Source organism: Merops nubicus, unplaced genomic scaffold (assembly GCF_000691845.1).
Source record: "Merops nubicus isolate BGI_N331 unplaced genomic scaffold, ASM69184v1 scaffold20542, whole genome shotgun sequence".
Lineage (NCBI taxonomy): Eukaryota > Metazoa > Chordata > Aves > Coraciiformes > Meropidae > Merops > Merops nubicus.
The window spans coordinates 2,585-15,199 of NW_008591815.1; the positions used below are offsets into that span (position 1 = coordinate 2,585).

The 12,615-nt window shown below is 41.5% G+C and overlaps 2 protein-coding genes across 2 annotated transcripts; both read left to right on the forward strand.

The window, feature by feature from the left end:
- Window positions 1–295: 295 nt before the first annotated feature.
- LOC103782631 (glyoxylate reductase/hydroxypyruvate reductase-like) lies at window positions 296–4,538 on the forward strand. Its single transcript, XM_008950410.1, has 5 exons — window positions 296–677; window positions 1,925–2,096; window positions 2,922–3,100; window positions 3,833–3,929; window positions 4,324–4,538. Exons 1-5 carry the CDS (start codon window positions 296–298, stop codon window positions 4,478–4,480), a joined length of 987 nt encoding a protein of 328 aa, XP_008948658.1. The 3' UTR covers window positions 4,481–4,538.
- Window positions 4,539–6,298: 1,760 nt separating this feature from the next.
- LOC103782632 (glyoxylate reductase/hydroxypyruvate reductase-like) lies at window positions 6,299–12,005 on the forward strand. The gene is made up of 5 exons (XM_008950411.1): window positions 6,299–6,680; window positions 8,117–8,288; window positions 10,330–10,508; window positions 10,840–10,936; window positions 11,849–12,005. Exons 1-5 carry the CDS (start codon window positions 6,299–6,301, stop codon window positions 12,003–12,005), a joined length of 987 nt encoding a protein of 328 aa, XP_008948659.1.
- The last annotated feature ends 610 nt before the right edge of the window (window positions 12,006–12,615 follow it).

Sequence of the window (12,615 nt, forward strand, 5' to 3'; positions counted from 1 at the left end):
AAATTAAACTATTTGAGAAGAACACCATGTAGGACTGGATTTAGATCTAAGGGGATGGATATTCCCTGGTGTTACAGTGTAAATCAGCACATAGTGAAAATACTGGGAAGCTGTCTAATGTAGCACACCAGTACCAACTGACTGTGGATTTAGTCTGTAATCCTTAAAAGGAGCATTGAGTTCCATTAGTTTACAGATGTTTACAGTGATGATTTATATCATCACTACAGCATCCCTCCTTTAAGGGTGTTCCCCTAAGCAGAGGAGTATTCCTTCTATTCCCATGCTGCAGGTCATGGCAGAAGACGACTTGCCAGGTGTTTTGATTCTGGATGTAGGAGGAATTCATGGTGTGCTAGAAGACCTTGCAGCACTTCTGAAGAAACACTTTCGCCTTGTCACCATGAAGGAATTCCTTGAAAACAAAAAAGAAATGAGAAAAAAAATCCAAGCTGTTTTTGTGTTTGAGTGTAGACCAACTATTGACCGGGAGCTTCTAGAAAGCCTGCCCAATGTAAAGGTGATTGGAAACTCTGGAGTTGGGGTTGATCACTTAGACTTGAAAATGATTGCTAACTTTGGTGTGAAAGTGACCAACACCCCACACGCCGTGGCAGACTCAACAGCAGACATGGGAATGGCCTTGATGCTGGCCTCTGCCAGGAGACTAGTGGAAGGTAATGGTTTAAATTTTCCTGGATCTTAGCTACTCCTTTGACATATTTCATTTTTACTATGATACAGGTGATTTGTCCAAATCAGTATTTTGGATACTTTCTCAGGGAAAAAATGAGGACTCCCCTTTTCAGAGGCCTCTGCTTATCTTAGCTACTGTTTCTTTTTAAGGCAAGAATGACAAAAGTAAAGCCTTTGTCTGAATTATGCATTTTAAAGTCAGTTGTGATAATCATGCTTAGAATAATATCTGTGGCTTAATTCTCTGTCTGTTCACTGGGTGGGTTGTTAATAGCTATAAAAACTGACTAGAAAATTCACCCAAATCAAATGTGACCACCTCTCCATTTCCCCTTAGAACAAGTGTTAGGAGCTACAGGAAGGCAGGAAACATTAATGGCCATATCCCTGTATCTAGAGCAGTAATTAATATAATCTTAATTTTTTTTCCTGCTTCTGTGAAAAGTTTTTCTAAACGAATGGGTTGTATTTCCAGAAGAGCACCAGCATTATTACTGAAATAGCTGACAATCTTTTTGACAAAGTTATTCCAAACTGTTCCACCAACATTATTTTGTGTCCTTAAAGGTTGGTCCTTTCCCCACATGCCCTTTGTCCTTCCCACACACAATGCCCTTCAGGGGGAGGGCATTGTCCCTCAGTAGAGACTATCACAAGAAGTTGCCTCTGTCACAGGGAACTCACAGTCTTTCTGTCACTGCTGCTCCACCCCTGAGCATCAAATAACACCTCTTTCTCCATGATGATGTTTTCTTGTGATTGCATCTTGCTGGACCTCAAGTTCTATGTGTAAGACCTCATAGGCATCCCTGGCTGAGCTGAAATTTGGAGCCTTCACCCCCACTCAAGCAGTGGGGCTGCCTTGGGTTGTGATCCAGGAAAGAAATGGTGAGATTTTACCCCAGCTAAAAAAAAAGTGAAGTCAATGCTTCCTGGGTGAAAAGTGTCAAATTTTTGAATTTCCAAGAGAATACTTCAGCCATGGAAGGGTTAATTCCCTGAGGAGCCATTCCTCCCAGCACAGTGCCCACCTGGGAGCCAGCTGTGTTATTGGCTCCAGCCCTAGCTGCAGGGAACAGCATCATCCAGGCCCTTCCATAAACTGGTCAAAATTAGCAAGGATTTTTTGTAAGGGGTGCTCCAGATACCCCCTGCTGTGACGATGAGAAACCTGTTCTTTACCCCTTTATGGCCTATTTGTACCCATTTAACATGTATTTACCTTCAGGCTGCCAGATTGCAGTTTCTCCAGACACAAAGAATTTTGCTGTTGACTGGCTGGGAGTGGAAGTAACCAGAGCAACACTTGGGATCATCGGGATGGGCAACATTGGATACAAAGTGGCTCAGAGAGCCAGAGCCTTTGACATGAGGATCCTGTACCATAACAGGAACCAGAGGTAAAAACATCTGGTTTGTGCACGTAATTAGTCACGAGGCAGTGATGGAAACCACAGCTCTGCACTATGTTCCTGATCTTCCTAGGCACCTGTGACAGTTGTAAGCAACACGAGCAGCACCAGTGTGCAGTTCTTTCCTGGCTTTGGCTCCCTACTGCTCCCCCCAGGAAGCAGGTCCCCCCTCTCCTCTTGTGCTCACTCTGTCCAGCTGCTGTCAGCTCAGAACAAGGGTCATGTATGCTTCCTGAAGATGCTGTGCAAGCAAACCAGGCCTCGTGCCTGCATTGTGTCCCCTGTCCTGCCAGACTCTTCTTCAGGCTTCCGACAGCATCCCTGACCCACCAGGCCAGTAACATCTCTCCTCCACCCAGCCAGATCACTCATCACACCAGCACCAATGGCAAGGGTCTTAACTTCTCTTAGTTTTATAGCTCCCTGTCTTTCAGACTTCACTTCCTCTTCTTTTCCACCTCAAGTCCTAACTCATGTATCAGGCAAGAAGAGACTCTGCAGGGATTGGCACAGACACAGGAGAGAAGAGTGGGGTCTGACTTCCTCCCCAGCCTCTGATACCTAACCACCTGTGTGTTTTGCTTTCACACATACACCACTCCTTCAGTGTCTCACCACTCTTCTAGCCTCTTGCTTCCTCTAGCCCACATCCTTGCCACCTCCCTTCCACCATCTGTACCTATCAATGTCTTTAGTCTGGCCTCAAACCCCTCGATCTCTGTGCTGTTCCACATCTCTCCTAGGACCAGTTGATTGTTAAAGTCCATTAGAAATAGTTGTGTCAGTTGAGGGGTGTGTGCATTTTTCCTTTAGAAGAAAGGAGGAGGAGGACACAGTTGGTGCCTGCTACTGTGAGAAGATGGAAGACTTGCTGAAGCAATCTGACTTTGTTATGTTGGTTGTGAACCTGACTTCTGAGACTCAGAAACTGATTGGGAAAAAGGAGCTGGGACTGATGAAACCCACAGCGACTCTTATAAACATCAGCCGAGGTAGGATGATCCAAAAGCACTGTTCGTGGTCCACAGCTGAGGTTGTGTTTTGTCTGATGATGATGACATTCCCCACTCCAACCTCAGATTGTGATACCCCTGTATTGTTTGAGTCATGAAGTAGCTGGCAGTCCACAGAATGAATGACTTACCATAGATCAGATGCTATGTGTTCAAAGTTCTTATGGAATTTAGGGATGCTCAGCAGATGTTCTGTTCTCTTTAGCCTTATCCTAAGAAAGCTTTTTTTTTTTTAGTGGGAGTAACCAAAGCATATGTCATCACCAGTGATGAATGGGGTACAAGGAAAAACAGGTTTAATTTGGAACAGCTCTGTTGAAAAGAAACCTCACATGGGGTTACAGATTTGTTGGCATTGAACAAGCATGTAAGAGAGATTATAGTTTCAGTAAACAAAGCAAAGATGAAAGCATGGAAAGATTGAAGAGAATAAATTATTTGTCTATAATAATACAGGAAGTCAGTGTCAAAATGAGGAAAAGACAGAAACAAATCACATCCCAGAGAAAGCCGTATGCAGAAGACCATAATCCTCCTCTAATTAAAGAATAATAAAGAAAACCTGTTTTGTTTAGTTAATGGTTAGTAGGAAGTCTACTTTCTAACAAGACAAAGGTCCTGTAATTTTTCTCACTAGACCGTTGAGACCTTTCCCCACTCCCAGGTGAAAATGTGCTCATTAACCTATCACAAGATTTCACTTCAATGCAGGTGCAGTTATTGATCAAGATGCATTGGTAGAAGCTCTCCAGAATAAGGTTATTAGGGCTGCTGCCCTGGATGTGACATATCCTGAGCCTCTGCCAAGGTAAAGAAACTTGTTTTCCATTCTGTTAATCTGAAATGTTTTAAACTGTATGCAGAAGTGTGCTCATAATCTTGATCTCCCTGGGGAGTCTCACTGCTTAAGGGCAAAACCTCAGCCTGTCTCACACAACTGTAAATAAATCACAAACTATTTGCCTTTCCCACATCTGTCAGTTCTTTGCCAGCCTAACTGGCAGCCAAGGCAACAACACCAATAGGGAGGGAGAAGCTGGTAAGCAAGCTCCACACAGCCTTCTGCTGGTTCTGTGCTTGTGGCCCTTTTATCTCAACACGCCACTGCCTTTTCCCAATGTTCGGTGCATAGTTCACTAGTGTGGGATAACTGCAGAGTAAATTCCCTGTGTAATACATTCTACTCTTTCTGTTTCTTTCAGAGCTCATCCTTTATTAAAATTAAATAACATCATCATAACCCCCCACATTGGAACTGCAACAGTCCAAGCTATCCGTATGATGGCAGAAGAAGCAATAGTAAATATGCTGGCTGTTCTCAATGGCCAGCCCATTCCAAGTGAAGTGTTTCCCAAGTGATGTATGCCAGATGATACCACTAAATCTCACATGAATGGGGAAAGCACTATTTCTTACATTAGTGCTTTTAAATTAAAAAAAAAGCAACCTGTTCTCCTGTGCTGTGCTGCTTGTCATGACACTGCAAAGCTGTCATCTCACTAGACTTGATCTGTACTGTTTCTTACAATTCTGAATAATAAAGTGGAACTAATAAAAGAGATTTGTTTGAAGATTTTAAACAGAGCAGTTATGCACTTTGATGTCTTCGTCCATTATTTCAATGGATACCTGTGTTCTGTTCCCAGTACTTGCTGGTACCTAATGCAAGTCCACCAAGCCATTTGTATGACATTTTCAAACATATTAAAGGCAAACTGAGCATTAATTCCCTGCAGAAACTTCACTGTATCCTGAAACACTTTTCAGCTAATGTTGCAATATTCTATTTTTATATCAAAACACTGAAGAAAGCAAACTCATTTGAAGGGATCGTAGGCTAAGGCTTTCTAAAATAAGAGGAGCTCTGTTTCATCTACAAGTTAAATCAAAACAAAGCCATTAAATGTAAAAGTATCTTTGATCTTCTGGAGGGCATCCTTTGAAAACCAAAGTAAATCTCAAGAGATTTAGTTCCTCCATACAGACAAAAATGATACTTTTATCTTAACTGGCCATGAAACAATGGTAGATCTACCATTGAAATCACATTGGTTAGGGCACAGCTCAAAGCAAAATGGATGATCAGTCCTAACTTGCAGCCCAGGGCCGAGCTCTTTCTGACATCCTCTTTCCTAGGAGCAAGCAACAAAGTCAGAAAATTCAGTGAAATGTTTGTCACCTCCATAAAATCAGGAAGCCTTTCCATGCTCTTGCAATATGGTCAGGCTTCTTGAAGGGATGGTAAAATTAAGTTTTAGTAGAGGAAGCGTAGACACGCCAAGAGTTAGACACTTAGATGCAAATACTGAAATACTGCTAACAAGACAATAGCAGTTTTGCTATAGGGGATTCCAAGATCTTCAGCCCTTGGAAAGCTCTACCCAAAATTCCTATGGAAAATCAATGATAGCTATAATCTATTAAAAAAAAAAACAAAAACACACACCCTCTCCCCCCCCCAAAAAAAAAAATAATAAAAAAAAAAAAAAAATCAAACCTATCGTTTTATAGATCCCCTGGGAACCACAAACAGATAGTCACTAATTACAGAAAAAAAAACAAAACAGTTTTTAATTTCACTGCTTAAGTCCATCTTGGAAAACCTTTGCCTAACCACCTATTACTTTGTTAACTTATGACAGTCTCAGGAGAAGCCACTGGTGTCCTTTCAGGACAAGAGGCTGCAAAAATCGTCATGCAACAAAGCATTTAAAAATTAACCTGGTAACTCAAAGTTCACGGTGAAACTGTGCAATTTATTTTCACAAACTGGATGACTAAACTACTTAGACATGGTAATCTGTGATTTAAGGGTAGGAAAGGTTTATTGCACCAGACTATGGATGGTCTGAAACTCAGTAATTAATGAGAAATAATTGTGTGTTGAGCGCCTGGTGGCAGTGATATGAAACCTCACAGACTGTGAGGGACAGAACTTGTTCAGACTTGATGAAGTGAATACCTCTGTGTTTGTGTGTCTGTGTGTGTGTATAATTGGTAGTATACTAAAACAGCTGCTTTTTTTTGGTCTTGGTTTGTTTACCTTCCTAGGGTTTATAAGATCTCTTGTCATAGATGTCATGAAACAAGATATGAAAGTGATTACTCTTTAAAATGTCTGAAAATAATGATATGTCTTTCTTCTGACACTTTGTGTCTTTCTTCTTTGTGCAGATCATGGGAGGAGAAGAGCTACCTGGGCTTTTGGTCAATGAAATTGGTGGTGTACATGGGATACTGCAGGGCCACGTGGCATTCCTGAAGAAACATTTCTACCTCATCACCATGAAGGAATTAATTGAAAACAGAAAGCATATGGGTAAAAAGGTCCAAGCGATCTATCTGTGGTGGCACAAACCAGTCATTAACAAGGAGCTCCTCCAGAGCCTGCCAAATTTGAAAGTGATTGCAAATTCAGGAGCAGGGATGGATCACCTGGATCTGAAACTTGTAGCTAGCTTTGGTGTGAAGATGGCTAATGCTCCACGTGCTGTTTCCAGCAGCACAGCAGATACTGGGATGGCTTTGCTGCTGGCTTCTGCTAGAAGACTAGTGGAAGGTAACATCCTAATTCTTTTGTGGCTTCTAAAAATCATACAAGATTTACCTACCATTAACTTGACTTTTCCTAGAGTTTAGGTTCACGTAAAATGTGAAAATCTAAATATGCTGGGTTAGCAAATAGAATAATCAATATTTTAATATATTCTATACATCACAAATATATCTAAGTGATTACATTATATAAAAACGTACGTAACTTATATTTCAACCAGGCATAAATAAAAACATATCAGTTTAGTTTTCACAGGTCACCAGCCTGGGTTGAAAATACTTGAGCATAATCTAGTCACATTCAATTCAAATACAACTTTTTGTTTTATGGACCAAGCAGAATTTAGTTTTTGAAACAAATGGCTGAGGCTGACAGAGGCATGGGCATATGTTCTTAGGGACTGAAATGGGTTGCTGCAGAATTGGGTTAGTCAAGAGGCATTAGAGAGCAACATGGCAGCCTGCTCAAATTTCTGCTAGTAGTGTCCTTTATAGTTTCTTCCACAATTTTATCTTGCCATTTCCCCAAACTGACCTGCCCTTGCCTTGGTTAGAATGCTTTCTGCTTCAGGAAAAGATCTTCCAAATTTATCCTGTTAAATTTACCTGCCTTTGATTTGCCAGCTGTATCACAGAATTCATAGAAACTCAAAGGAGATTTGTCTCCCCCTAAATCTGCTTCTACCTTACAGGGAGAAGACAGATTGAAAGGGAGATTAATTTCTTGTTCCCATCTAGATAAATTATCCCTGATGGCATTTATGATAGCTCTGTCCTGGCATGACTTGAGTTTTATCCTGAGACATCTTTTGATATTTCTGCAATATTATGCTTATGTTTTGGAAGAGCTGGAAATATCAGAAGACTGAAAAATCAGAAGCCTGTCACCTTGCTAGCATACTGATAAGTGCTGTCTCTGTGCATGTGTATGTTCTGTGTTGTAGAACTACCCAAAAATTTTGCCCGTTTAACAGATAATTATGGAAATTACCAGTTAGTGATTTTTAAAGAAGCCACACTTGTCTTTCCAAGGAGAATGGCAGAGGTGGACAGGAAACCTGTTCCTAGTCTAAGTAGCAAAACCAACATCTGGTGTTATTCTCCACATGACGTTTCCAAATTCTGCAGTGTTATTTGCAACAATTATTTTGATTGTTGATACAGAACAGGGCAAAATTTTTATGACGCTAAAGGAATAAAAGGATTTTCAGGGGAGATTACATCAAAAGGCTTTTTGGTGTGGAAGAATAAATGGGAATGTCACATACATGTGGCAAGGAAAGATGAAACATTAGGCACTTAGGACATTACAAAACCCATTGTAATTTATAGTTGTGTGTTTGTAACCATCAAAAGTGTGCAACAGTGGCACAACAAGCCCAGACTTTAGCCTTGTGTTGGACACCATTCATTTCTCATACTGGAGTGTTTTTCTTGCAGGCTATCACATCGCAATCTCTCCAGATATGGAGTACTGTGAAGCTGATATTCTGGGAGTTGGAGTTACTGGAGCTACTCTGGGGATCATTGGCATGGGCAGCATTGGGTATAAGATTGCTCTGAGAGCCAAAGCGTTTGAAATGAACATTTTGTACCACAACAGGACACAGAGGTAAAGATATTCCTTGACCCTAATTACAGCAGAAACTCCCTGTATTTAATTTTCAAGTAATTATGTCAGGAATATAGCAAGAAATTAGGGCAGGGCATAGGGCCAAATTTAAAACAAAAGAAAAAGAAAAAGAACAGTTGCCTCAAATCAGTTTTGTAAGGAATTACGTGGTGATTAAACACTTGGAAACTTCGTTTAGGTTTCCTGTTAGAAATTCCAAAGTTTTCTGGAAAAGTGAACAGAAAAAGGAAGAATAAGCTTACTCCTCTTTTATTCTTATCTTACTGTAGTGACACATAACTCTACCTTTTGTATATTTTTCCCCCATATTTTGAAGTTCAGGAATTATCTTGTTGAAATTCTGAATGACTGCATAACCAGGAAACATATACTTGACACAATATGAAAACTGTTTAACCTGAGAGCTGTTCTTGAGAAAACTTTGTTTCTCTTCTTGAGATAAGGAAATGCTAAATTCCTGTCTCAGTACGTAAAGTTAAGAGTGTCAAAATGACTAACGAATCATTTGCTCTATTGTAATTTCTTCTTTGTTATTATTATGTATATAAGACTTGGATTATGTCTCAAAGGTGTGTTAGGTTTGTGAATTATCTCCTGGTGCCCCTTTTCTGCACAGAACTGGAATAAAAGCAAATATCTCAACTCTGTGCTGACTGGATTTTCCACACTGGGTAAAGAACCCAGTTTGGGGACAACAAACATGCAGACTGCAGCAGGAGGGTTACTGCTCTAGCTAGCCCATACCAAATCACAAGGGTGGATGAGGCAGAGATTTCTAGCCTTGCTTAGTGTTCTTATTAATTCAGAAATTATAAAAAGAGCTGAGCAAACACATAAAAAACCCCACACCTAGTGAACACCCTCCTTAAGATCTTTCAGAATTTCTTAATAAACCAGAAAAAAAAAAAAAATATATATGGCACAATTCCTTTTTTTGTTGTTGTTTTCCTGTGATTCATCACTAACTCCATCTGATTAATCTTTTTCAGTCTTTAAAGTAATAGTTATGTAAGAGTGCTATAATGAATAATCAATGCACAGTGCAACAGAAGTTTAAAACTTGCTTATTTTAAAGTACATTTACACTTCATGTTTAGGTGTTCAAATGAGATGCAGTCTGCATGCTGCAAGACTGGCAGCAGTTCCAGTCTGGTTTTTACCCACTTAATCTCTGTTTGTTGACCTGGCCACTGAAAGAAAACAATGAAATGCATGCATTAGGAGACACATGGTCCAAAGTTACACTGAGTTGTTTTCTTAGTGTGACTTCTTTCCTTATTTCTAGATTAGGGAGGAGGTAATTCAAAGCCATTCTCTTCCAATGGGGAGTAGAAGATTGTACATGCAGCGTCGTATCATCGCTTCTTTAGTTCCCAAAGTTCAGGCAGCTAAATTTACAGAGATCAGGAGAAAGAGCAAGTATTCTTTTTTACTGCGAAAAGTTCAAACTAAAAGTCTCTCTCTACTTTGGTAACTTCAGTGTTGAATACTATTTTGTGAAAGTCCTGGGACAGCCAGGAGCACGTGAAAGGGCTGCCTTGTTGATTCCACTCATCAGAAAGTGGCAGGCTCACTGGAGGACTCCAATAGGCTGAGGACCGCTGGTGGAGCTCACAGGATGAGTTCTGGTGAACACCACTACTCTGGTCTGAGTGAGTACTGCATCCTGTGAGGTGCAACGTTCCCACAGGGGATCCTAGAGAATGGACCATGTGCTGCCATCTGTCCCAGTGCTTTGCCTTAATCCACTTGCAGATTTCAAAATAAGTCCCTGGACCCTGCACTGTAGGGGCTGAGAGGCAGGCATGTAATCCATCCCCTGCTGTAGGGCTTGAAGCTTTCCAGAAGGGCCTAAACTACATTCACCTTTGTTTGCCACCTGTTTGCTACATGAATGTGATAATCTTTAAACCTATAATCTGTAAACCTTTAGTTTATGCACCAGTGAGAGCACTGAAGAAAATGTTTTCATGACCAATGCCCTGAAATACAGTGTGATCCTTTTTTTTTCCTCTACCAGGAAAGAACAAGAGGAGCAAGCTGTCGGTGCCACTTACTGTGAGAAGATAGACAGCCTGCTCCAGCAGGCAGATTTTGTGATAGTGGTGGTGAGCCTGACACCTCAGACACACAAGCTGATTGGGAAAAGAGAGCTGGAGCTGATGAAACCCACAGCTACTCTCATTAACATCAGCCGAGGTACCGCCCGGAACTGGTCACTGGGCTGAGGAGCGAACAGCAGCCAGCTCCTGTGTGTGATGGGCAGCTCCAGTTTGTGATGGGCAGCTCCTGTTTGTGATGGGCAGCTCCAGTTTGTGATAGGCAGCTCCTGTTTGTGACGGGCAGCTCCAGTTCGTGATGGGCAGCTCCTGTTTGTGACGGGCAGCTCCTGCTGCATCCCATGAACAGCTGGTGCAGACACGGAGCACAGATCAGACACAGTGACGATTCCTCTCTCCCTCCCATTCTCTTTTCACACTCAAATCGTGACCTGCAAATGGCACTCAGGGACACTCTTCTTCCCAACCAGGTGCCGTAGTTGACCAAGAGGCGCTGGTGACGGCTCTGCAGACTGGTGTTATCAGGGCTGCAGCTCTGGATGTCACCTACCCGGAACCTCTACCCAGGTTGCCATCTCTGCTTATTTCTCAGCAAGGACGTGTGAGCCCTGCAGAGGCAGGAAGCCCCCAGGGATCAGGCAGAGGCAGCTCCACCCGGCCCTGGGGTGGAAGGTTGTGTAAAAGTGCCATGAATACGAATGGAGTCAGCCCAGAGGCTGGGTCTGGTAACAGACCAAAGAGCAGCCTGGGTGCAAGGAAACAGCAGAAGGGGGTTCATGTGCCCCGGGGAGCATTAAACCCCCTCCACAGATTCACCACATGAAGCTGCAGGAGTCCTTCACTTACAGGCTGCTTTATCTTAAGGTGCAGCTTGTCGTGAAAGGGTGGAAGCTGCTGCAGTCACCCCTTCTTAGACCTCCTGCATTTCCCTCAGGCTTCCCTCTCCACAGGCTTATTTCCCCAATACAAGGCTCAAGTGCTGTAGATCTCTTGGGACCAGAGGATACTCAGCTTCTGTAAAAAAACCACCTCCACAAGAATGGTGCCTCACAGAGTCAACTGTACTGACTGCATTTTGGGTTGGAAGGAGTTTGGTCATCTTGTGTCCGTGTGACAGGAGGTCACTGTCTGTTATCAGAGTTGCAGAACTACACCATGGTTTAGGGTTAATGTGTCAGAAGGGCTTAATCCTCTCTTCTGACATAGTTAAATTGCTGCCTAAGGGCAAAAGTCTATTTCTGGACAGAAGAGCATAGTATAAAGTCTTAACATGTCCTTTTAATATCCAAAATTACTTGAACATAAGTGATTAGGTTCTGTGGATGTAAGTGAGACCCATAGAAAGTTATAAAAGTTATATTAGATGAACTTGAAAATTGTATTAAATTATATTTAAATACCATGCAAAAGCCAAAGTAGGATTCCTCTGTATTTGGATGAAAACAGTAACTTAACCATCTCTTTTTTCCTTTCTTCCAGAGATCATGCGTTGTTAAAATTAAAGAACATCATTATAACACCTCACCTCGGCATTAAAACAGACAAGGCCACCTACATGATAACAGAGGAAGCAGTTGAAAACATACTGGCAGCTCTTAATGGTCTCCCCATACCCAGTGAAGTGCTCCCGAGATGATGGGCAAAAGCAGCTCTCTTTTGGTTCTGCTGTCCCTGCCCCAGCTCTAAAGGGTTTTATTTTTATGTTTTCCTCATTAAGATAAACTTATTCCAAATGGGCATGGAAAGCTCTGGCTTCGTCTCCCATGTTGTTAAAAAAACAACTTTCACATTTTGATTTCCTTGCAAATTGGAGGAATTCATTACTTTTCACTTCCAACCATGGACAGAGACATGCAGGCTTTAAGGGGCTCTGGGAAGAACAACTTCTGATTGCCACTGCACTTCTTGCTAGGCTCCCTAGTCCTAAAGGAAATGTCATTTTGGATTACATAATTCACCTTGTTCCCATTCTCTTAGCTATCAAAACCACAAAGCTACCTGGCTATAAATTTTACTCACTTCACATATGCAAGTCTCATTTAAACTGTCTCCTGAGACACAAAATTCTAAGGCAAAAGTCAATTTTCAAAAATGTACTCAGAATCACTTATTTAAAACAGGCTGGATTTTAGAAGAATATTTAAAATACTAGCACTAAGGAAAATTAGTCTTCAAGATGAACATGCTACTGTGTTTGTAATACTAAATTTTTGTGTAGTCTATCTCCAGATTTTCAACTTTGTGCA

What these genes read in the sequence shown, in the direction of transcription:
- LOC103782631 (XM_008950410.1), top strand. Translation starts at nt 296, where the DNA reads ATGGCAGAAGACGACTTGCCAGGTGTTTTGATTCTGGATGTAGGAGGA. An exon ending in TCTTATAAACATCAGCCGAG is followed by an intron (nt 3,101 to 3,832) that starts GTAGGATGATCC and finishes ACTTCAATGCAG; the next exon opens with GTGCAGTTATTGATCAAGAT. An exon ending in TATCCTGAGCCTCTGCCAAG is followed by an intron (nt 3,930 to 4,323) that starts GTAAAGAAACTT and finishes TGTTTCTTTCAG; the next exon opens with AGCTCATCCTTTATTAAAAT.
- LOC103782632 (XM_008950411.1), top strand. Translation starts at nt 6,299, where the DNA reads ATGGGAGGAGAAGAGCTACCTGGGCTTTTGGTCAATGAAATTGGTGGT. An exon ending in TACCACAACAGGACACAGAG is followed by an intron (nt 8,289 to 10,329) that starts GTAAAGATATTC and finishes TTCCTCTACCAG; the next exon opens with GAAAGAACAAGAGGAGCAAG. An exon ending in TCTCATTAACATCAGCCGAG is followed by an intron (nt 10,509 to 10,839) that starts GTACCGCCCGGA and finishes CTTCCCAACCAG; the next exon opens with GTGCCGTAGTTGACCAAGAG.